At 43.4% G+C, this 24,458-nt stretch overlaps 1 protein-coding gene across 1 annotated transcript in view; it reads right to left on the bottom strand.

The window, feature by feature from the left end:
* Nucleotides 1-24,458, bottom strand: part of VTA1 (vesicle trafficking 1) — a 246,678-nt gene that overhangs the window by 144,294 nt on the left and 77,926 nt on the right. Inside the window, exon 2 of the mRNA XM_088474374.1 lies at nt 17,752-17,846. Coding sequence (XP_088330500.1) covers nt 17,752-17,846 — 95 coding nt within the window. The remainder of the gene's footprint in view (nt 1-17,751; nt 17,847-24,458) is intronic.

Raw genomic sequence — 24,458 nt, 5'->3', positions numbered from 1 at the left:
AGATTGAGTAGTAGGGATAGGGGGAGGGGACGTACTGTATATATCTGAAGTGGGCAGACCCTAAAGAGGATAAAACTTCCTCTCTAGTTCTAAGGGAAAGGGATGTAATCTCAGAGTAATGGCTGCCATGAAGCTGGAAAAATAAATATTATTAAAACCATGTCAACATTAAATCAACATTAAATGGAACAAATGTCAACCATGAAGGCATAAAGATAAGGGAATGAATGGCACTCCAAATGTTATTTTATTAAGTTTGGGGATCTAATTGATTGGCAGCCCCATACCAAACTCCAAAAACTCATTTATTACTGTGCGCACCAATGACAGGTCACCAGTTTACCACTGGGTAAACAGAAGTTAACTCCCAACTTTCTCACTACGAAGGAGGGACTTGGTCCTCAAATCGGGACAGTTGGGAAGCCTGCTATAAACATATAACTATCTAACTTGAATCACTGAACAATTTCACACTTCTAATTAAAGTGATGCTGCCTGAAATATATATTACACAGAGACAACAGACACATATATACACTGATTTTCTTGTTTTCTCTGCTTTTTCTCTCTATAAGAGTGAAAGACTGATTGAGTTCTGGCTTTATTATCAACATACCAAATACCCACCCTGTCTCCACTGATTCATCTACCGGGATTAGGAGTGGATCTACAGTACATACTATGACCACACCATTGAAGAGGACACTGACCTTATTAGTGACCACAAACCAATGACCATGATCTTAATTTTACATCAATTTTGTGGTGCAAAAGGCACGAGGGCCCTGCCCCACATTAGCTCACACAGATTAGAAGAGTTGAATGAGTTCACGTCTATCAATATACACAGGGATTAGGGAGAAACAGAATGTATTAAAAGGAGCAGGATGTAATTTCAATAAGTATTTTGCTACAGAAAAAGCTTTTTCGAAAAAATTAACGGTCAGCAAAATTAACTTTTGTTTATTACAGATTATTGTACTTTGGTCATGTTTAAGGAAAAAACACAAAAAGTATATATTGGAATCTAACTCCAGATTTTAACATTTTGGACATGTGAAAAGAATTCACTACCCAAGATAATTTACTACTTGGAATATGATGGACAGCTTGGTTCTACAAAAGAATGATACGTACTGTATCTTCCACACTGCTGTGTGTACAACAGCAACCTTGCTCCTCTTTACTGCGGTGCAGCTGACACTGATGACCAATGCAGGGTCATGCCAATATTGTAACAACAAAATTCTCTTGCATGTGGCATGTACCAACATCCTATTTCATGCAGTTACAGCTCGTAAAATCACCACCAACAAAGCAAATTCGGCAGATGAGCGCAAGTTTTGCCAATAGCGCCTGTCAGCCATGGCTGACTGACTGCAATGAAGATGAGCTGGGTTGCTGCGGTAAACCGAAATTTGTAAGGTAAATACAAAACATACATACTTTCTCTTTAGTAATTTATCAACTCCTTAATTATTTTATTATGCAAACGATCCAGCGTTTTTAATTAGACTATGTGGGGCTCATGTAGAGATGGGCATAATTTACGACAAAAACGTATGCATAACTTAGGAACATAAGAATCAGGCAATCTGCTTAATGTGCAGCCACAGGTAGAGCAAAATGCCTGCAACTGTACATTTATGTAAAATGAGTATTTATTTTGTCATTTTAAATTTATACAAATAGTGCAAGAAATGCTAAAAGTGTATCTAACTCTAACAGCATCACTTCATTGTATTACAGCACGAAATCACCTTATTCCGACATGAGACTGAAGGTCTGTCCCCCTATATAAATTGAAGGGACATACCAAGACCGCCAATGATTGACATCTTAACTGGGCGGGCAAATTCAAATGCCTACTATTTGTGATATCCTCCCAGACACACTGAGCGGGCGAACGGTAAGTGTGTATAGCTTACCTGATTGGCTACTCTGTCGGAGCGACGGCGGGTCGACAGATAGATGTGCCAAGTGTGTACCCAGCATAAGTCTAAATGAAGACTGAGACATATGCTATGTTACTGCACATGCGCAGTATGAAAAAGTGAATTTTTCACTTCTTAGTCCAACTTTTCATGAGCCCTATGTAAATTTGTCTTAAAAAAATTGGTAAGAACTCTAAAATCCTATTTTTTATGGTAATAAAATTAGAAAGAACAATTAACACCAAGAACCATTTATTTATATTTTTCTGGAGAAATTAATAAAATGTCCAAATCTCAAAACAGTCTTTGAACATTTAATATGGTGCAGGACTGGTGTGGCTAATGGATTAAGCTGTAACATGAAAAATAATATGAGATATGGTAAGAACTTACCCTTGTTATCTCTATTTCTACGAAGTCCATAGGGTTCCACAGGATACCTTGGGGGTATAGGTGTGACGTCAGTCGCAGGGCACCAAAGAGTTAAGCTTTCAGCCTCCCAGGATGCACTAGGTCCCCCTCCTATACCCCGCCCCCGGGCCAAGGCACCTCAGTTAGTTACCAAGCCATAGGCCGGAGGAGGAGAAGGAAGAGAGAGAACAAAGATCTGGACACATACAAGAATCACATTCTCACCAGAGGGAGACGGAAAACCGGTGACCAGAGCAAAGCCCATCTGCAGCACAGGTGCGACAGGGCGGGAGTCCTGTGGAACCCTATGGACTTCGTAGAAATAGAGATAACAAGGGTAAGTTCTTACCATATCTCATATTTTCTACTTCAGGGTCCATAGGGTATCCACAGGATACCTTGGGGATGTCCCAAAGCAGTATCCTTTAAGGGTGGGGACGCTCCTGTGCAGAAAGGAGAATCCGCCGCCCGAAGGAAGCATCCTGAGAGGCGAAGGTGTCAAACCTGTAATACCTCACGAAGGTATGGACAGAAGACCACGTAGCAGCCTTGCAGATCTGAACTGCCGAGGCACCACGTCGAGCTGCCCACGAAGGACCCACAGACCTAGTGGAATGAGCCTTCAGAGAAGGAGGGACCGGTAGGCCTTCATGAAGAGAAGCTTCAGAAATAGCCATACGGATCCAGGCTGCCAAAGTTTGCTTTGAAGCAGGCCAACCCTTTTTACGGAAGCCATAGAGGACAAACAAAGCGTCCGACTTCCTAAACGAAGAAGTGCGGTCAACATAAGTCCTTAAGGCCCGCACAACATCCAAAGAGGCCTCACCCACGGAAAGACCCGGTGAGTTAAAGGCCGGAACAACTATTTCCTCGTTAATATGAAACTGGGAAACAACTTTGGGAAGAAACTCGGGCCGAGTGCGGAGCACTGCCCTGTTCCCATAAAAAACCAAGAAAGGGGGTCTACAAGAAAGAGCCCCTAACTCAGAAACACGTCTGGCCGAAGCAATGGCCAGAAGGAAAACAGTCTTAGCTGTTAGCCATTTAAGATCCACTGAGCCCAGTGGTTCAAACGGCGGTCCTTGGAGAGCCCTCAGGACCACAGCCAAATCCCAAGGCGCCACAGGTGGAACAAAGGGCGGCTGAATGCGGAGAACACCCTGCATAAAGGTGCGCACATCCGGGATTGTAGCAATCCTACGGTGAAACCAGACAGATAGGGCCGAAACCTGTACCTTCAAAGAAGCAAGGCGAAGCCCATGATCTAGTCCCGCTTGCAGGAAGGCGAGAATCCGAGACAGACGAAACTCCCGCGGTGCATAACCTCTCGGTCGACACCACTGGAAGAACGTATGCCACACGCGATGGTATATCCTCGCGGAAGACGGTTTCCGAGCTCGTAACATGGTCCGCACCACAGAGCTGGAAAACCCCCGGGACCTCAGCATGGCCGTCTCAACAGCCACGCCGTCAAAGACAGCCGAGTCAGGTCCGGGTGAAGGCAAGGACCCTGAGACAGAAGGTCCGGTCGTAGCGGCAACCGCAGAGGAATGTCCACGGACAGACCCTGAAGGTCTGAGAACCAGTGCCGTCTGGGCCACGCGGGAGCTATCAACAGGAGCGTCCCTCCTTCCTGTTTGAATTTCCGGATTACCCGTGGAAGAAGGGAGACCGGAGGGAACAGGTATGCGAACCGGAACGTCCACCGGACGGACAGAGCATCCACCAGAGACGCCCCTTCGTCTCTTGTGCGAGACCCGTACACCGGCAACTTGTTGTTGTGCCGGGACGCCATGAGGTCGATTTCTGGAAGACCCCACCTGTCCACCAGTAGTTGAAAAACGTCCGGGTGCAGGGACCATTCCCCCGGATGAACGTCCTGGCGACTTAGAAAGTCCGCCTCCCAATTGAGCACTCCCGGGATGAAGACCGCTGATATGGCCGGAAGATTGCGCTCCGCCCAAACCAGGATCCGAGAGACCTCTACGAGAGCCGCCCGACTGCGAGTTCCTCCTTGCCTGTTTATGTAGGCCACGGTGGTAGCGTTGTCCGACTGGACCTGCACCGGGCGACCCTGGAGAAACCGCTGTGCCTGCTGGAGAGCATTGAAGACCGCACGGAGTTCCAAGATATTGATTGGAAGCTCCGCTTCTGTCGGCGTCCACCTGCCCTGGAACAAGTGTGGACCCGAAACTGCTCCCCAGCCCCGAAGACTGGCGTCCGTTGTCAACAGGACCCAATTTGGAACCCAGAACGGACGTCCCTTGTTGAGGTGGGTCGTCTGTAACCACCACGTAAGGGACAGGCGAACCTCCTGGGTTAGCACAATCGTCTGGGACTTCAGAGACTGAGTCAGCCCGTTCCACTTGGACAGGATCAGGTGCTGCAGAGGTCTGGAGTGAAACTGGGCGTATTCCACCATGTCGAACACCGACACCATGGAGCCCAGTAACCTCATCGCCGAGTGTAAGGACACCCGGCGGCTGTGCAGACAACTGCGCACCCTTGACTGTAAAGCAGAGATCTTGTCCTCCGTCACGAAGATCCTTTGCTGTCCCGAGTCCAATAAGGCTCCAAGATGCAGAATCCTCCGAGACGGGATTAGAGTGGACTTCTGCCAGTTGATTAGCCAGCCGTGCCGTTGCAGCAGTGCAATGGTCAGGTCCAAGTGGCGTAACAGGAGCTCTGGGGTCACCGCTAGCTGTGACCCCAGACGCCCACCAGCATCCCCGGATCAGTACCAGCGTTCTGGTACCGGCGGGGTGTAGGGAAGACAGCATGGACGTCAGGACTGACTGTCCATGCTGTTCATCCAGATGTGCAGCCACAGCTGCATGAAGAATAAGCTTCAGGGGCTCGTCTAGCCCCCACTCCAACAGGTGCACCCGACTCCGGCCGGGCACCAAACTAAACTGAGGTGCCTTGGGCTGGGGGCGGGGTATAGGAGGGGGACCTAGTGCATCCTGGGAGGCTGAAAGCTTAACTCTTTGGTGCCCTGCGACTGACGTCACACCTATACCCCCAAGGTATCCTGTGGATACCCTATGGACCCTGAAGTAGAAAAAGTAATATTTACTTGAGCCTTCTATAGGATTGGTTACTGCATTTTACAGAAGGTAGCAGCTGCTAAATTGTGTTCATCCATATAGTCCAGAGGGGAAATAATGTGAAGGATTAAAAAGGTAAACATGTTTAAAATATTTAAGTAGTATATATGAACATTACATATTTTTAAAACAACACATTTTAATTAACAAAAATGCTCATTGCAGTGACTTAAATATAAAATGACCATCTAGTTATCATTAAATGTAACATTTATTGCAAATGAGATGTAATTAATATACCTACATGCGGCATCCCGGCTGACGAAATCCCGGTGCTGGAATGCCAGCCAGGAGACCAGCGCCGGAATACCGACAGTACATGACATGCCGATGACAGAAATCCCGACAGCTGGGATGCCGAACGCAAGTATATCGAGCTTGTTAGGTCTTAGCCGCCGGGGGAGGTTAGGTTTAGCCATCACGTGGAGGGAGGGAATTAGGGTTAGACTAGAGGAGGGGGAGGTTAGGGTTAGGCACCACTGGGGGGGGGGGGTAGGTTTAGGCACCAAGGGGGAAGGGTTAGGTTTAGGCACCAAGGGGGAAGGGTTAGGTTTAGGCCCCAAGGGGGGAGGGTTAGGTTTAGGCCCCAAGGGGTGAAGGTTAGGTTTAGGCACCAAGGGGGGAAGGTTAGGTTTAGGCACCAAGGGGGGAAGGTTAGGTTTAGGCACTAACGGGGAGCGTTAGGATGGGGTGGGGGAGGGTTAGTGTTAGGATGTAGGAACTGAGGCTTAGGGGGAGAAGGGGGGACGGTTACTACACTTGCCCGATCCTTGTCGGGATCCTAAGTATCGGGATGTCGCTGTCGGTATATTGACAGCAGGCATCCCGACTGTCGGGATTTCATAACCATTCCTTGCAAATGTGTGTCAAGTATTTTAACACAGTAATAAATTATAAATGTCTAAATTGCTACAAATGTAAGCCTCGCAGGAAAGTGGGGAAAAGTACAACATAAAATAGGGTAACGGAGACGTATTGCTTGTAGGTGTTTGTTTTTATTTAAATGCATAGCCATTTAACGTTTAAATACTTCCAGTACTTTTCGTGCGAAGTCTGCGAGTTTCATGAAACAAACTCGCAACTCATACCTAATTAGATTGACCCTTTAGGGCCGTATTCAATTAGAAGCGAAAAGCTGAGATCCGCGAAAAAGTATAGCCGATTGCGACTTTTCACCTGTCGGAAACTTCTCTCCGTATTCAATTCCATCCACTTTTCACGTACGCGGAAAGTCAATGCAATGTAATAGGAGAAAAGACGTGCACAATTTTTGTTTTGGGGTACAAAGGTGGGGAAACCACTCAGAACCCTTAGGACAGCCCCCTAATGGACAACTGCGTCAAAAAAATCCTGAAAAAAACTTAACACCCCAAAAAAGTACTTTGAATTTGGGGATGAAAAAGCACAAAGTGGGGGGACAAGTTTGCAAACTAGCAAAATAAGGTTCTAGGGGTGGCCCAAGAAGGGGTCAAGTGTTTTGGGGATTGCAGGTGCTTTTACGAGGGTAGAAATTCGCATTTATTAAAACTGCACCTTAGAGACATTACAATATGCTAGCATTCATTTTCAGGTAACCCAAATTTGACAGGACTACTTATTTTCTCCAAAAAATACTGCTCTATGTAATTCTTCACCACTTGTACAAATACGCTAACTACTACATTGATCCGAAATGTTTCTGCATCTTTTTGGGGGGTTCGGGCTGCTTTCCCCGATTCTGACACCACTTTTCACCTGTTCTGGCTTCGCATGTCTTCGCGTCTTTTGGAATTGACTAGGGTGAATCGCATGTACGCGCACAATAAGTTTCCGCGGCTAAAATATGCGATGTGGGCGAAAAGTCCGGCATGCAAAACTTTATCACGTACGCGAAACTAATTGTATATGGCGGCCCTTAGTTAGATAAATGTATCCTCTAATCTAAGTGGAAAAATATTTTCTCAGTTTATAGAAAATTAAGCAGACCTCTCTATAATAGTTTGGCAACATTCTTACATTGCAACATTCACATGAAAAAGTCAGCAATACCCAACTTCCTAGGATTGTTTATTTTTTTGTGATATTTTTAAGCTAGCATATATTTGTTTTAACTACAATTGTCTGAAACTTTCTGCATTATAACCAAACCAAAATGTAATGTGTATTTATGGTAAAAAAAAAAACAGTTGTTGCCAGTGCTTACCTCAAAATGTCTATTATAATGAAAGTATGAGGTACAGTGCATCCGGAAAGTATTCAATACGCTTCACTTTTTCCACATTTGTTATGTTACAGCCTTATTCCAAAATGGAAAAAAATCATTTTTGTCCTCAAAATTCTACACACAATACCCCATAATGACAAAATGTTTTTTGTTTTTTTAATTAAATTTGCAAAAATCTTAAAAAAACTTTAAACACTAAGAAATTACACGAACAAGTATTCACGGCTTTTGCCATGAAGCTCAAAACTGAGCTCAGGTGCATCCTGTTTCCACTGATCATCCTTGAGATGTTCCTACAGCTTAATTGGAGTCTACCTGTGGTAAATTCAGTTGTTTGGACATAATTTTGAAAGGCATACACCTGTCTATATAAGGTCCCACACTTGACAGTACATGTCAGAGCACAAACCAAGTATTAAGTCCAATGAACTGTCTCAACACACAAATCTGGGGAAGGGTACAGAAATATAACTGCTTCTTTGAAGGTCCCAAGGAGCACAGTGGCCTCCATCATCCGTAAATGGAAGAAGTTCGGAACCACCAGGCCTCTTCCTAGAGTTGGCCGGCCGTGTAAACAGAGCGATCGTGGGAGAAGGGCCGTAGTCAGGGAGGTGAACAAGAATCCAATGGTCACTCTGTCAGAGCTACAGCATTCCTCTGTGGAGAGAGGAGAACCATCCAGAAGACCAACCATCTCTGCAGCAATCCACCAATCAGGCTTGTATGGTAGAGTGGCTAGACGGAAGCCACTCCTTAGTAAAAAGCCCAAGGCAGCCCATCTGGAGTTTGCCAAATTGCACCTGAAGGACTCTCAGACCATGAGAGAGAAAAAAAAAAAAAAAAAAAAAACTCCTCTTTGGCGTGATTGCCAGGTGTTATGTTTGGAGGAATCCAGGCACCACTCATCACCAGGCCAATAGCATACCTACAGTGAAGCATGGTGGTGGCAGCATCATGCTGTGGGGATGTTTTTCAGCAAAAGGAACTGGGAGACTAGTCAGTATAGAGGGAAAGATGAATGCAGCAATGTAGAGACACATCCTGGATGAAAACCTGCTCCAGAGTGCTCTTGACCTCAGACTGGGGCGACAGTTCATCTTTCAGCAGGACAACGACCCTAAGCACACAGCCAAGATATCAAAGGAGTGGCTTCAGGACAACTCTGTGAAAGTCCTTGAGTGGCCCAGTCAGAGCCCAGACTTGAATCCAATTGAGCATCTCTGGAGAGATCTGTAAATGGCTGTACAGCGATGCTTCCCATCCAACCTGATGGAGCTTCAGAGATGCTGCAAAGAGGAATGAGTGAAACTGCCCAAAGATAGGTGTGCCTAGCTTGCGGCATCATATTCAAAAAGACTTGAGGCTGTAACTACTGCCAAAGGTGAATCAACAAAGTATTGAGCAAAGGTTGTGAATACTTATGTACATGTGATTTCTTAATTTAATAAAAAAAAACAAAAAACTATCAAAAATCTCAAAAAAAACATTTAACACATTGTCATTATGGGGTATTGTGTGTAAAATTTTTAGGCCAAAAATGAATTTATTCCATTTAGGAATAAGGCTGTAACATATCAAAATGTGGAAAAAGTTAAGCCTATTGAATACTTTCTGGATGCACTGTATATCCATGTTCGCCGCAATCTCGTCATTTAGGCCCCACACCCGCTACACAATGGCAAGATTACCAGCAATGTAAAGCAGGGGGCGCGGCCCCCCCACAGTGGGGGTTTGTCTGAAAATTGCAGGGGGGGGGGGGGGGGGGAGATTGGGGGGAGTCCGGGGCTTGCCTACTCAAATTTCAGAAGGCTCCTGACCGAATCGGGAGAGTAGGCAAGTATGGGTATATCCTTATAGTGTCCTAGGTGATTATGAATAGTATTTTTGTGTCAAAGGTATTGAAATAAAGTTGCAGACTGAGCATAATGATGCGTGGCACGAAGCATGGCCCCTGTCATCTGCCTGTTTACCGAGATTAGCAACTAAAATCACACACAGTAGCTACATGAAACGTCATGGAGAGTATTCAGGGTACCCGTCCATTGTACTTTTGTCGCATTAGTGATGCGAACAGGACTAATATTTTGTGAAAAGGTCTCTGGCGGGAGGCTTAGTACGGTCGAGTTGCAAAGTCTGTGGCACGTCAAACGGGGCATTTTGGCGCGATTTGAGGATAGGTGTATGTGGACAAATCTGTATGTAAAGTTTGGATGATACTTTGTTCTGGAATATAGGTGGTCGCTTGGAATCAGTATTGCAAATTGCAGTTTATACGTATTGTTACAGTGAGAGGAAGAGAAACCAATAAAAGTTAAAATAACCTGTAGTTAGAAAGTACTTTTTATTTTAATTGTGACCAACAATAAGGACAAGATACAAGCTTAGTAATCAAGCAGAATACGCCATCAACTTTGTTATCTATGGAGCACTAACTAGATAGGAGGCAAACCTATTAGACTGTCAAGTGACCGAGGTCACAATCACAATCCTTCACTCTGGACAACTATGCACTGTACTCTCCTCCCAGTCGGATAGGAGCCAAACAAGAACTGGACTGCAGGGAAAGTTCTAGACAGAGGTTTTAAATAGATACAACAGAGAAAACCATAAACAGCGCTGAGAGGTCAAAATCCAACGGGAGACACAGATCCCAAATGTGCAGCTGTAATATTCCAACAAACCTGTCTAATTTTCTCATAACTCCAATTTGGATTATCATGATATGAGAAATAAAATACAAAAAATGGGTTACATAACCATTAAGATGTACACAGTTACTGAAGAATGAGTCCACTGATTCCCAAGGATGTGCTCAGAAGTAGAATACACCTTTAGTGCACGTAGCAGAAGATGCATAAAGTAATGCTTACTATAAGCTTAGATCAGCAAGACATATTGCAGACTCATAAAGGTTTCTTTTCTCCGTATATTTTTTTTCCTCAACTTCCCATTGGTCACATATATGAAAGTGAAGAAAAACTCAGGATGTAGATAAAAATCACATTTTTAAAATATATATACAGTATAAGCAATAATAGATCCGTACCAGATGGTAACAAGCCTAATCCATGAGCTGTACAGATGGTATAGAACCCGGTTGCTTTATTTAATTGGTGTGAAATAGGCTTTGCAGGTACGGAATGTAAATTCACTGTCACTCAATAGTTATGTAACCCATTTTTTGTATGTTGTTTCTCATATCATGATAATCCACGTTGGAGTTATGAGAAAATAAGACAGCTTCATTGGAATATTACAGCTGCACATTTGGGATTTGTGTCTCCCGTTGGGTTTTGACCTCTCAGCGCTGTTTATGGATTTCTCTATTGCATCTATGTATGTATATGAAGTGGTGTTTCATTTTTAAACCAGAGCTGCTGTGAGGTGTTGCGCCCTATAATTTAGTGTGTTTTTTTCGTTTTAGAGGTTTTAAATAATCCAATTAATTTAAGAATGTTATAAAGCTACCTTCCTAAAGAACAATAAATTGTTCTCCTGATTTTAAAGTAACACAAAGGGGATTATGCTAAAGGTTCAGAGTTTAAGGAACTGCTGTGCGTTCAGTGAATTTGCAGCTAAATTTAAAGCGGCAATTAGTTGTAAGGCAAAACCAGCAAAAGAACTAAATCGCCACTTTAAATTTAGCAGTGAACTCGCTGACAACACTGCGGCTGTTTACACTTGGAACATCTGACATAACTGCCAGAGCCTTCAAAATCTTTGACAGTAACTGCTTCACCAAATACAATATGCTATGAAGAGTTACACTCTGGGCAGAGGAGTAGCGTGGAAACATGGCGCCCGGAGAAAATGCATGTCATAGCGCCCCCCCGCCCCCTTCCTGTACTGAACTGTGCCAGTGGGGTATGGCTAGCCTGTGGGAGAATACTGAATTGAAGAGGAAAATAGCAAACAGTGGCAGTATCACGCTGGGTGTTGAGGTCCCATTGGGGGAATAGAATGCCATGGTGATGCACTATCTGACATTAAGGGGTAGCTCCTTTGACACTGCTTTATTTATGTATAGCACCTAGGATCTGACTTTTGCTCCTTTGAATCATTGTTATTAGTCAATAGAGGAGATTGTATTATATATTATATATTCTGATCATTTAACTTAAAGTGACAGAGTACATGTGCTAAAGTGAGATTTCACAGGGTGCACAGCTTAATACTGCAACTACGGCACCTAGCAGCTTTTACTGTAGTCGGAATACCTATGGGAAGCTCCCTTCTTAGCTATGCTCCTACTTTGCAAATATACATTGCACCTATATGTGAGTACTACTAATCATGTTCTGTCCACCACCATTATTATTATTTCAGGTCTCCTAATATTTTCCTTTCAAATAGACCTTCAAATAACACTGTATGGTCATGCCTGGGAATGCCTCCATTACTACTTTAAATAGCAAAGCAGTGACTCTTTCTAAACTCATATAATTGAAGTTTTGGATTTTACCTCAGATGTGTAACTTAAGTCTATTGAAGCACAATGAATGAATGAATGAGAGAAGGATGGCGGGGATCAAAGAGGAGAGAGGAAAGTGCTGATCAGAGAGGGAACGTGACAGAGGCCAGTAAGAAAAGAGAAGGGAAGGGCTAAGCCAAGCAGAGAGGGTCAGTGTCAGAACCCAATAAGAAAAGGAGGGGGGGAGGAGAGAGAAGCCAATAAGAAAGGAGAGGACAGGGGCAAAGAGCCCATCACAGGGTAGAGAGGGGAGGGAATTAAAGAAGTGAGAAGTGAATGTAATCAATCCGACAGGAAATTGTGGCATTGTCCGACTGTATCTGTAAGAGTCTATCTCTGAAAAGATCCTGTGCTTGAACCAGAACACGGAAAGATTGCTCGCAGCTCTAGCACATTGACAACATCTTCTCTTCCAGAGACCAAAACTGTGACCCTAGAACTACCGCACCCCATCCCTGGAGACTGGCGTCTGTAGTTACTAGCATCCATTCCCAAGGAGAGGATTGGCAACCTCTGGACAGGCTGCGAGTGCAGAGCCACCAACCCAGGGATTGGCGCACCTGAACAGACAGGGGTAAAAAACTGTCGATCTAGACAGTGATCCCACCTCCTCCAGCGCTGAAGAATGTAATGCTGAAGGGGCCTGAAATGGAAGCATGCAAACGGGACCGTTTTGAACACGGCCACAACAGAAGTTGTAACCAATTTGGATCTGGGTAGATTGAGAACCCAACCATGAAGTTCCAGAGTTGTCATGACAATCTGCAAGTGATCCTTCAAGAGTTCCTCTGAAGGTGGCTTTATTAGAAAATCATCTAAATAGGGAATTATCGTAATTCCGTGGCGATGCAGAAAAGCTACCAAAGGTGCCATAATTTTTGTAAACAACCTTGGTGCGGAGGAAAGCCCGAAGGGCAAAGCCCGAAACTGAAAGTGCCTGGGGCCAACTGCAAACCGCAGCAGTTTGTGGTCTCTTTCCCAAATAGGTGCATGGAGATACGCGTCCTTTATATCTAAGGACTCGAGAAATTCTCCTACTTCCATAGAGGCAAATACTGAATGTAATGACTCCATCCTGAACCTTCTCACCCTTAAGTGCAGGTTGAGACTTTTTAAATTCAAAATGGGGCGAAAAGAACCATCTGGCTTTTTTTAAGCAGAAACAGATTTGAATAAAAACCTAGCCCCTGATGATGTATCGGAATAGGGAGCACTACCCCTGAATCTACAAGGGAGAGAATTGCCCCCCTTCTAAGCTGATCCCAAGGAAGAGGCGTTACATAAAAAAAAGATGATGCGGACAGGGTCCCTACAGATCCAATATGTAACCTCTGGAGAGGACTTCTCTGACCCAAAAGGTCTGTGGTTGACCAAAACCTGGCCTCCCTGGAAGAGAGAAGACGGCCACCTATACCAATGGGCTGGAAATCCTCCTGACCCGAGTCACTGGAAGGATCTGTCTCCCGTACGGTTGCCCGGGCGATGGGACCGCATGGCCATACGCACTCTGAACTGACCCGCTCTTTGACCTGCTGTCGTACCTCTGGTGGGCAGAGGCCGGAACCTACCAGGAGTACCGAAAAGGCAGAAACCTAGAAAACCTAGAGCGGGAAGAACTGGAAGAAATAGGCTTTTTCCGCCAGTTGTCTGAGCGATAATTCACTCCAGCTCTGGACCAAACAGAGATTGACCTGTAAAGGGAACTCCCTCCAAAATTTTCTTGGAATCGCTAACCGCTTGCCAAGAACGTAACCACAACGTTCTTCTGGCAGAAACAGATAAGATTTATATACCTGCCAGAATAAAAATAGTGTCTAAAGACGCATGACTCACATAAACTGCAGTCTGTTTCAGGTTGTCCACCAGGGTAAGGATATCCGAAGAATCTGCCCCTGACTGAATAGCTTCTGCTAATTGATCTGACCAGGTTTCTATGGCCTTTGTAGCCCAGGCCCCTGCCAACACCGGATGCAGGGTAGTACCTGTTAAATAAAACAAGGATTTCAGCAGATGCTCACACTCAAGGTCCATAGCATCCTTTCAGGTGGCTGCAGTAGCCATTGGAAGAACCGTAGTCTTTGCTAAATGGGCAATCAGTGCATCCACTGCTGGAGGTACCTTCCATGGAGCCGTATTTTTCCCAGCAAAAGGATAAGTAAACTTAAATCCTGCTGGAAGCTTAACATGTTTTTCTGGCTTAGCCCAGGATTCCCCCATCAGAAAAATGCATAAAAGAAGGCTCCACGTCTTCAATTTTCAAAGTCTGGCGAATGGCCTGGGTAAGCTCAGTAACACCCAAACTAACGGGAGAACTGTCTTCCCAACTAGAATGGTCTATCCATCTGAAGAGACATATCTCTATTTACTGGGGTGCTAGCTAACACAGGGGAAGGAAACTGAGATGGTGCGACTTGCTGCATAGGTATAGAGGCTGTTGCACTAACATTAGCCTGTCCACGAACCTCTAGTAGCTCCTTAGCCAGATTTGCAATGGACTGAGCCATAACCTTTGCCCATACCAGTAATATCTCCTCTGACGGGGCGTCCATAAATGAGCATAGCACAGGCGCCTCGACCTCACAGTCTGCATCCTACTCCCCTAAGAGAGCTTTGCAGCACATTTAAAACATGTATAATGTAATACAGCACCCTGCTTATACTTGGGAGGTTGGCCCCCCTTTGCAGACACACTGTTACCACCAACTGCAACTCACACAGAACGAAAAAATACCTACAGCCCCAGTCTATACAGTGAGAGAGAAAAATAAAATAAATGTATTTTTATTTTTTTTAAATAAAACAAGAGAAATTAATATAATTAACTAATCTAATGAAACAAAGACACAAACAAACAACAAAAAAACCTAACTACTCTACTTTAGCAATTTTAAAAGGCAAAATTACAACAATCTCACTTTGTACTATAGTACCACACTCCTCAGCATCCAGACTCCTGAGCAGCAGGTATCTTCACTTTTTCGATCAGTCCTCCAGGAAACAGCAGGAAATCATCTGACATGGGAGGACCTCCCACAGGCTTTCTGGGTGTGGGGGCAAGAAGACATTACCAGATGGTGCCTCTGTGATCCAGGTGAGCACCTTTGTTTGTTTTATATTTTAAAACTACAGCATTTAGTATTCTCCAGGCTTTTACAGTGCCTCCTTTATGGAAAACCAGAGCTCACAAAGAGCGAACCGGACCCTGCCCGTGCACTTACAGTAGTTTGTGGTCTAGCTGCCAAGCATTACTCTCCAAGTAAACTGTGGCAGCCGGTCACAGCTGCAGCCTACGGGAAACCGGCTCCTACATGGGACTTTTATTAATATCCTAGGATGCCAGCACACCCGTGGGTGCCGAGTGACCCTCTTCCGGGGCTCAGAGCGAAATGCAGCAGGGGGTGAGCAGATACTGGCTACCAGTACTGCTCCTAATTCCCACTCCTCCAGCCTTGATCCCATAAGGGGATTCAGGCTCTAAGATTCCTTTAAGGTAAAAAAAATTTAGGCTAGAAACAAACAAAGCCCTATACTTTTGTGCCTGCTCCTGCTGGCACTACAAAAAATAAATGGAGAGCTAGAGAAAGGGGAGGGTATATAAAGGAGGGGGAGTTTCAGCCTACTCCTCGGCCCCTCCCTCATATGCCAGCGTCAGTGCTTCCCAGATTGGATGAAAAAGAAAACCCCTTTTTTATTAGCCTACTGCTTCTCTAAAGTTTAGTAAAAGGCAGACCCTGGAGAAACTAGAGATTTCTCCTTCGGCTTCTCTCCATGACGCCACTACCATAGCTGGCAGGAAGAGTGATGGTCAACTACTATGAGCTTTCCAACACTTGTCTAGTCACATATCGCGCCATCTGAGGATGCTCATTACCAATCACACTGCTGGAAATTCTCAGCATTCGCAGTCCCCTTGCAATGACATCTCCGGGTTTGCCGTGTACATGTATGTGCAACTCGTCCACCCTGGAGTCAATCCGTATTGCATGGCTGAGCGTCTATATACGACCTCTCTTAGCACAGAGATATGGGACTGGATAATACATATTCCCTTGGGGGCCAAATATAGGAAGTAAACACATACTGTGCTCCTGAACCTTAGTCATAGGAGATATACACAAAGCTGCTAAATGGAGCATTCAGTTGACCTCTTAGGGGCTGAGGCGAAGTTTTACTCACCTACAAATCTGTTTTCTCAACTGTACAAAAGTAATTTACACGTTTAGCAAATTCCATTCTCATAAACTGAACTATTTAGATTAAATACAGTACCACGATACTACCTCCACTCAAAAAAAATAAATAAATCTTCCAGTCCCTAGTCAAAAATACACCTACAATTTACCTTCTCACACTTCCTCTCTGAGAGCCCACAAGTACTGGAAATCTGTTGGTCCCTTCCATCTGAATGGGGCAGAAAGAACCAGCAGGAAATGGCAGAGATTGTTTAAGAAAAATAAAACAGTAAGTTTCTGTAACCTAACACAAAATAAAAACTTTAAGGTGCTTTTTATACTTTTCTTCTTTTTAAGCATATGTTTTAAAATTGCTGCCCCATGGTGAAATTACCCTTATTTTTATATCAAATCCATTAATGCTGCTCAAGATAGGAACATAATGATCTAAATGAAAAACTAATAGTTACACAATGTGCATACAGATGGTCAGTGTTAAAATAACCTGTCAGTGCAGGATAAAGCAAGTTCTTCTTTGTATTTTCAACACATCCCATTCTACAAAGCCTTTCAACAGTGGTCAAACAGAAACGAAACAGCAGAAAGGTGTAATTATTAAATAATGAAGCAACAAGGCCATTGTAATTGATAATACGTATCAGTCAGGCCTAGAAACACGCTTCTTCCAGGTGGTAATCTGGAATATGTATTCAGGAACACACAACCAGGTTACTGGAGGTGAAGTGTGTGGACCTCTTTTCAATCATCTCTATCATAATACGAATAAAATTAGAGACACTTGGCTTGTAATATATATGTAAATAACAAGTAGATGACACCACAAATGTTCAGTACAGGCACACTAATCATCTCTGTATTATTCTACATAGTCTATTATCTAAATATAGTAAAGGTGTCTTTTCTGGAGTTATAAGGGGAATTAGTATTCAACCAGGTTGTGTTCCATTAGTTTCGTCAAACACACCTATTGAAAGTCTTTGTGTGCTAGTGTGATAATCAAACACATGTCAGCAAATTAGCCTAATATCAGTCCCAGAACAGTAAACATGATTGAGAATGAAAACGACCAGATACCATTTTGGATATGTTTGCAAATCCAGAATGCGTCTGACTGATAGAGTATGTGCCGTCCTCTCCTGACCACAATATTCACCACTTTTCCAAAATAGCCGCCATTGTGAAACTGATCCTATGTGCCACTTTGGCCAAGCAGCAGGATTGGATTGTGTGTTTTTATCATGCACTAGGGAGTCTAGCACCTGGTGACAACTCCAGCAGCGATGACTGAAAATAATATAAGTGAAGTGGATGTCACAGGGGGGAACAGATATACTGTACATTGCCAGCAAGTTAAACAACTCCTTTTTCATTGAGAGGGAAAAATGTACAAAGCAAAGTTTATTTAAAAGTCAAAATTTTTATGTGTACTTACAGATTCCAACTGATCCATGAGTTTTGACAGAAATTTGCGGCACTCTGGACTTTTACTATCAATCTTCATTCCAGTTTGCATAGCATATAAGCGGCCTACAACAGATAAGAAACAAGTAGCCATGTGTTAAATTCCCAACACTAAATACAAATACATACCTGAATATATAACTTTTCTTGTGGATACAGGTAACATAATATTACTAGGTTTCAAAGAGTATGCACAGGTCTTTAAAAACATGAGACAATAGGATTCTTAGGTTAAAAGTTATCAAGTGGCGGATTCTAAACCCCAGCGGTTTGGTGGCGGTTTTGCTATCCGCAGATTTACTAAGGCCAAAACCACTGCAAAACCGCCATCAAAACACATTTTAGAATAAAATAGAACAGGACTATGGATAAAATTACTAGGCAGCGGTTTTTGTGTCATTTAGAAACCACCGCCAAAGCGCCACTTAGTAAATTTTGCCCTTAGTCTTCTACTGTAAATGTTGCCCTGGCATCCTGTAACACCAAGAAGGTTCAGTGCAATTACAAATCAACACTATTCTTTATGTATAGAAAGTGTCCTAACTTCCATGGCCAATGTTGTTTTATCATCATAGTGTATATGTTAACCTTTATGCCTAAAGACACCTTCGTTGCTGATGTCGGAGGACTATTCTATTCATTATTGTCATGGCTCTATCGGTTAGGAGAAAGCTATTTGCAGAATTCTTGCAGAGCTCTTTAAATATGACAAGATACCTGGATGATCACCAGTTTACTGTAATGCTCAACTTCCGATTACGTCGCTATTATGACACCCTCCCAAAAATGTGTTACATATACAGATGTGCCTCATGCAATGTTGCACAAATCGCGCCAAACAGCCACCGTCTTGGGGAACCAGGTCCCACGCGACTCGGCAGCGTGTTTTTATCGCTCAAAATGTGCAACTTATTTGCGTAAATAAAACAACTGGGAGTGACAAGAAGACATTGCTAGCTTGCACTGATCAATTTCCTGTGCGACATTTGTACATCCATAAGCAAATAAGTTTGAAACTGTGTAAGATGGACTTCGAATCGCGTGGCCACCGCTTTTCCTCGCTTCGAGTCCAGTTGTGCTTCATCTGCGACTTTGTACATGTGTAAAATCAATTCCGGAGCAGTAAACATCACAACCCCGTGTCTCTAGTACACTGTGAGTGGTGTTTCGTTGCACGAATAAGGCGCAAAATTTAAAGAATACAATACATTACTCCTGTCGGTGGCTCTCAGTTGCACCTGGTGTCTTGCGCCGTATGGTGTAAAAATGCTAGATGTATGAGGACACATCTGGAACTTAGATACTTTACATGGGCTACATCTCAGTGCTAAAAGTAAAAAGTTCTGACAGCCCTTTCTGTAACTACAACTTGACTAGAATTTAATGCAAATGTATGTGTTGTATTTGCCAAGTTTTTTTGTTAGTTGATCAAATCTTGTTCCTGTACTGCATAAAAAATCTAAAAGAAACACAGTGCTTATTTTTTCCTCTAACATTTAAAATATATAGTTCTATTTTATGATGGAAAACCAACCTAAAATAAGTAAATGAGGAATAACAGCAATAGGTGGGAAAACAGGAACAGACAATTGTGTTTTGCGTGAACTGAAAATAAAGGGATGTATGTTATCACCATTATCTCCTCAAGCACAGTCCTAGAGTCTATATTTCTTTTTACACTATTTCAATATTTGTTGAATTGATCCCCTCCCTCATATACTGTATGACAGGTCCACTTAAAAACATGAAAGGAAAATATTTGTGATTTGTACCCCTGCGTCTGCACCTGCGTACTTTTCCTGCCCCATATACGCCCCCACTGGGGGCCAAACCGACAGCCAACAGAATGTACATGAACTGGAACCAACTGCCAGGAAGTACTGAGGAAGTAGAGCTTCATAAATTACTCAAAATGTGGTCAAACTATTCCTCCACTGAAAAGGTCACAAGCAAACAGCACAGCAACTGCAGGAAAACAGTCACTGTCCCTTACTAGATGTAAAACCCAAACAACCCCCCTCTCGTTAGTCAAAGTCATCAGGTGTTAAAAGCAAATCTATCAGCTTTTACCAGTTCATTTTAGGCTAAAAGCATGGCAAGTTTCTAATGGCAAGAAGTACATTGGCAGCAGTGGCAATACTGCTCTATACACCTATCATCATCTTAAATAGCCAAATATAGGCACTTAATATTGACATTTTCCTCACACAACACATATGCACCGATATAAACTTTAAATAACAAATCGATAGAGCAAACTATCATACCTACTACTATACAACACTAAAAGAAGAAGACATTCAAATTCTCCTCCTTCGTTGCGGATGTTTCAAAATAAAATGATTCCATATTTTCAAACCTCGTTGAATAAGGAGCGTTTGATCTCCCGATTTTTTGATACATGGATGAGCTACAGCTCCACTTTGCCTGGGGAACTTCAACACAGAATCGAGGATGCTTTGATAAATACCATGTGGTATGAGCAATGGCGACTTTTGGGAGATCTTCCATTTAGTACGTAGCAGATACATTGACTTTTTCTTCCCATTTGAGGTAAATTCTGGAGGTTGGGACCTGTTGTCCTGTGCGGCTCCCCCCACGTCTTTTCTTTATATTGGTTCTCTACTTTTTACATAGGTAACAATTTGGTTACGATTATATCAATTGTTACTCTGTGCTAACTTACTGTATTAATTCACCATTTACATTGTTTGCATTCTATCCTTTATGGCCATTGATAGATGGTCACTATTGTTCATATATATGTAAGTTTTGCTATTTTTCTCGTTACGAGACTATCAACTGTTTGAGTGTTTATTAAATGCCATGCATTGTAACATTTATATTGCATATTGAATTATGTATCACTGACACTTTTGGTGTTTTTCACAATAAAATTTTTTGGAAAAAAAAAAAGTGGACCAAAAAATTTAAGTACCAATATAATGTGATACAATAGTGCATTGGGCCACTAAATGCAGCTAGCATGCCTGTATGCACTGTAGAATAGAGTATACTACCAATGTCTGGAATTGTACAGGTGGAATGCAGCACCTTTCTTCCAAAGTCACTCAACTGAAGCCAGGTAAATGCTGATCAAATATACTCTCTCAGAATGGTTCCAAAATATCCCCATAAAGGCCTCATTGGCATACAATCTGGTGAGTGAGAAAAAACAACATATGGAATTCAGTGTCGTGCTCATAGAACGCATGATCTATGGTTATAGTGGCATCATCATCATCCTAGCACAGACCCCTCAGGGATTAAATGGAACAAGGTGTGAAACACACCCAAGAATGCAGTGTGACTAACATTCAGGGGTACATGAGTCTGTTACAAAAGTGCAAAGAGGAGAACTTAGCTCCTCCTCCAAGAACTGTTAGGTTGAATTCTGCAGCAGGAGGGACTGATAATTACCCCAAACCAGAACCAAGCAGTTTAGAGATGTGCGTGGACCCTTGTGTTTTGGTAAAACCACCCTCAAGTATTTTGGTTCAGTCAGTCTGACTCATTATAAAGCCACCGGCTGCGGGCCCAGGTGCAATACACCAGCTACACTGCCACTAGTTCCGCCCAACTGCCGGGACTCTTTCTGACTCTGTGGAGACCTGGAGGAAGAAGCATGCAGAAGGAGGAGGAGGAAAATGGAGCTTACAGTCCACTTTGTGTAAATGGCCACACTCTGTGCTTGATTCAGAGCCGCTCGCTCTGAATCAGGGCCGGGCTTTTTTATTTTTGGAGCGGCCTGTCGGCTGCTCGCATAGCTGTGGGTGACCACCCGCAGCTATAGCGAGCGGCCATGATGATGGTCACGATGGTCAAGACCATCGTGACCATCAGGCTTGCGACGAGACCCTTGTGGTAAGGTCTCGATCATTGCAAGCCCCAGAGAGCTATCGGCTCTAACAGAGCCGGAAGTTCTCCACTGACATCACTTGTGATGTCAGTGGGGCCACCCCCAAACGGCAGGCGTTCTCATGGGAACACCTCCAATTGGGCACACCCCCCCGGCCCGCCCACCAAAGGGGGCGAGCTGTCACTCAATATCGACAGCTCGCCCCCTTTGATGCGAGACCCGGAGCGACGGAGTGCCCGTTGTTAGCCGGGTCTCGCGCATGAAGGAGCCGGCTCCGTCGTGCGCATGCGCTGTGGGCCACCATCGACCCGGTTGCGAGCGCTCAGCGCTTGTGACCGGGTCTGAATCAGGCCCTCTGTACCTATGGCTAAAGCACTAAGTGGCCAGCCTAATAACACAGTTTGGGAAATGCTGTGATAGACAACAAAGCACCATCATTAGGGGCGATTCAATTCATATGTGGGAATAAGGCTACCGCAACTATTCCCGAGGCTGCACTTATTTCGGAATACTGCTTGCACTCCTGAGGTGTGAGTATAAATTTGAGCTAAGTAGGGCTTTGAGGCTAGTCGTGACCTGACAGCTGCATTGTGCCTGGCACAGCTTAATGCGGCTAAACTCGGGCATTACTGCAGGGCAAAGTGTCGCTAAATTTCCACGTCAGAATTGAATCATCCCAGTTATTGCTATCATAATTTAAACAGCAATAGCATTCTTGCAGTCCTCTACACTTGGGAACAAGCAAATAAATAACCAAGACAAAAAGTAAAGCTGGGTACATATGACAACATTTTGCCCATTGATGCTAATGACAAACGATTCAGACAGGCCAAAACGATCCTGAAAATGGATGATATACACTGTACACACTACCCAATAATTGTTTCGTTCCAAATGAACCTTTCGATTCAAAATAATCTTTTCTCCATAGGGGAATGCTACTTAATTAGTAGACATCGGTCCGAGGTCCATACACACTGCACTTTCTGACAGATCCCAAAACGATGGGACCGACACAGCTTAGGCCGTACACGCTATATCGTGAGCTGAGCAGACAGGTTTTATCTTAATATTTAGCCCCTGGTGCTGCATACACACTACACCAGTGGTTCTGAAACCGGGTGCCTCAGGGAACTTGCAGGGGTGCCTTGGGTTTGTGGTCCAGTACCAAATAAAATTATTTTTACACAGTTTGATAGGCAAGACTAATGCTATTGACTGCCAATCAAAAATATGCATACAAAACTAAGCGCAGCCCTGTCAACCACCACATACATTGGTGGCCAAAATTGCGGACACATTTTGAAATTTGAATGTTTATCAACTTTGAATGCTTATAAAAACTGTTTCACTTCACGCAGTGCAATGATTCATATATCAAATGAAAGGAAATTTAATACTGAATTCAACACAATAAACAGAGGTCAAATATTTGCATTACAAGGGAAGTTATGCCGTGAAAACAACACTTAGGGTGAAAATCCCTGTGTACTTATGATGTTACTGTCCTATCAGTATTTCGTTGGGTATCCTTTATTTTTCAAGACCGCAGCACAGCGACGTGATCCAGGATTGTGGTGTTAAGTGAAAATGGTCTTTTGTATGCAGCAATTGTGGGACAAATTGGTGAGAATGTGACATTAGGAGTACGAAAGTTTTGTTTACGCTATCAGGAAACACAATCTATACAAAACAAAGAAGGAAATGGCCGAAAAAAGTGCACAACAGCTGTTGATGATAAGAGAATAAAACAAATTTGCGTCAGGGACAGATGGATGTCATCTGCGGCCATTAGCAGTAAACTGAGTGCAACTGGTGTTTTTGTCAGTGCAAGAACGGAACGGAGAAGACTAACGGAGGTTGACCTAAAAGGTAGGATTCCCCGAAAAGAGCCATTGCTGATTAAAAAGGCAGCAGCAGAAACAAATACAACGGGCAAAAGAACACATTGCATGGACAGAAAGTCGGTGGAAACAAGTGATAAGGAGTGACGAAACTAAGATATCGATATTTGGCAGTGATGGGAGAAAATGTGTGAGACGTCGCATCGGGGAAGAGGTACATCCAGATTATATTCAAGCAACAACAAAGAATCCTACAAGTGTTATGATCTGGGTATGTATGACAGCAGATGCTGTAGGCCACCTTTATGTCATAGTTGGCACACTGAACAGCAGAAAGTACATTGACACCATCCTACAACCAAAACTTCTACCTTCTAACAGGGATCTTATTCCAGATAATGCCCCATTTTTTTTCCAGCAGGATTCAGCTCCCTGCCACACTGCACAGACATGCAAAAAGGGGTTCACGGAGAATGACATACAGGTGCTGGGATGGACAGGAAACAGCCCAGACCTGAACCCCATAGAACATTTGTGGTTCGGTTTGAAAAAACTGGTACATCTGAGGTGTCCATCCAATAAAAGACAATTAATTGAGGCTAGAATTGTCTCATGGCACCACAAAAAAAAAGAAGGAAGAGCTCCAAACATTGGTTGCCTCAATGACACATTGCTGTGCTTTTAATTTTTTCTGAATTTCTCTACGGCACCGTTATTCTAAAAAGTTTGGGATCCACTGCGCTACACAATTATTGGCCCTATCTGATGATATCATGAGACATAGCCATGTCAGGCCGAGAATTGCATAGTGTGTTCCCAGCTTAAGATATCTCTACTTGTAAACTTAAGCTTTATAGGAAAAGACATAGACAGTTGCTTAAATGACGCATAAGCCTTTCCTCTCCATATAATAGGCATTTCCATTTTTGTCAAATACATGTACAAACATTTTAAAAAAGGCTTAACATAGAGAAA

The sequence above is a fragment of the Taudactylus pleione genome, unplaced genomic scaffold (assembly GCF_031769625.1).
Source record: "Taudactylus pleione unplaced genomic scaffold, aTauple2 ptg000154l, whole genome shotgun sequence".
Classification (NCBI taxonomy): domain Eukaryota; kingdom Metazoa; phylum Chordata; class Amphibia; order Anura; family Myobatrachidae; genus Taudactylus; species Taudactylus pleione.
The sequence above is the reverse complement of the archived record's forward strand: the minus strand, read 5'-3'. Positions and strand labels throughout refer to the sequence as shown.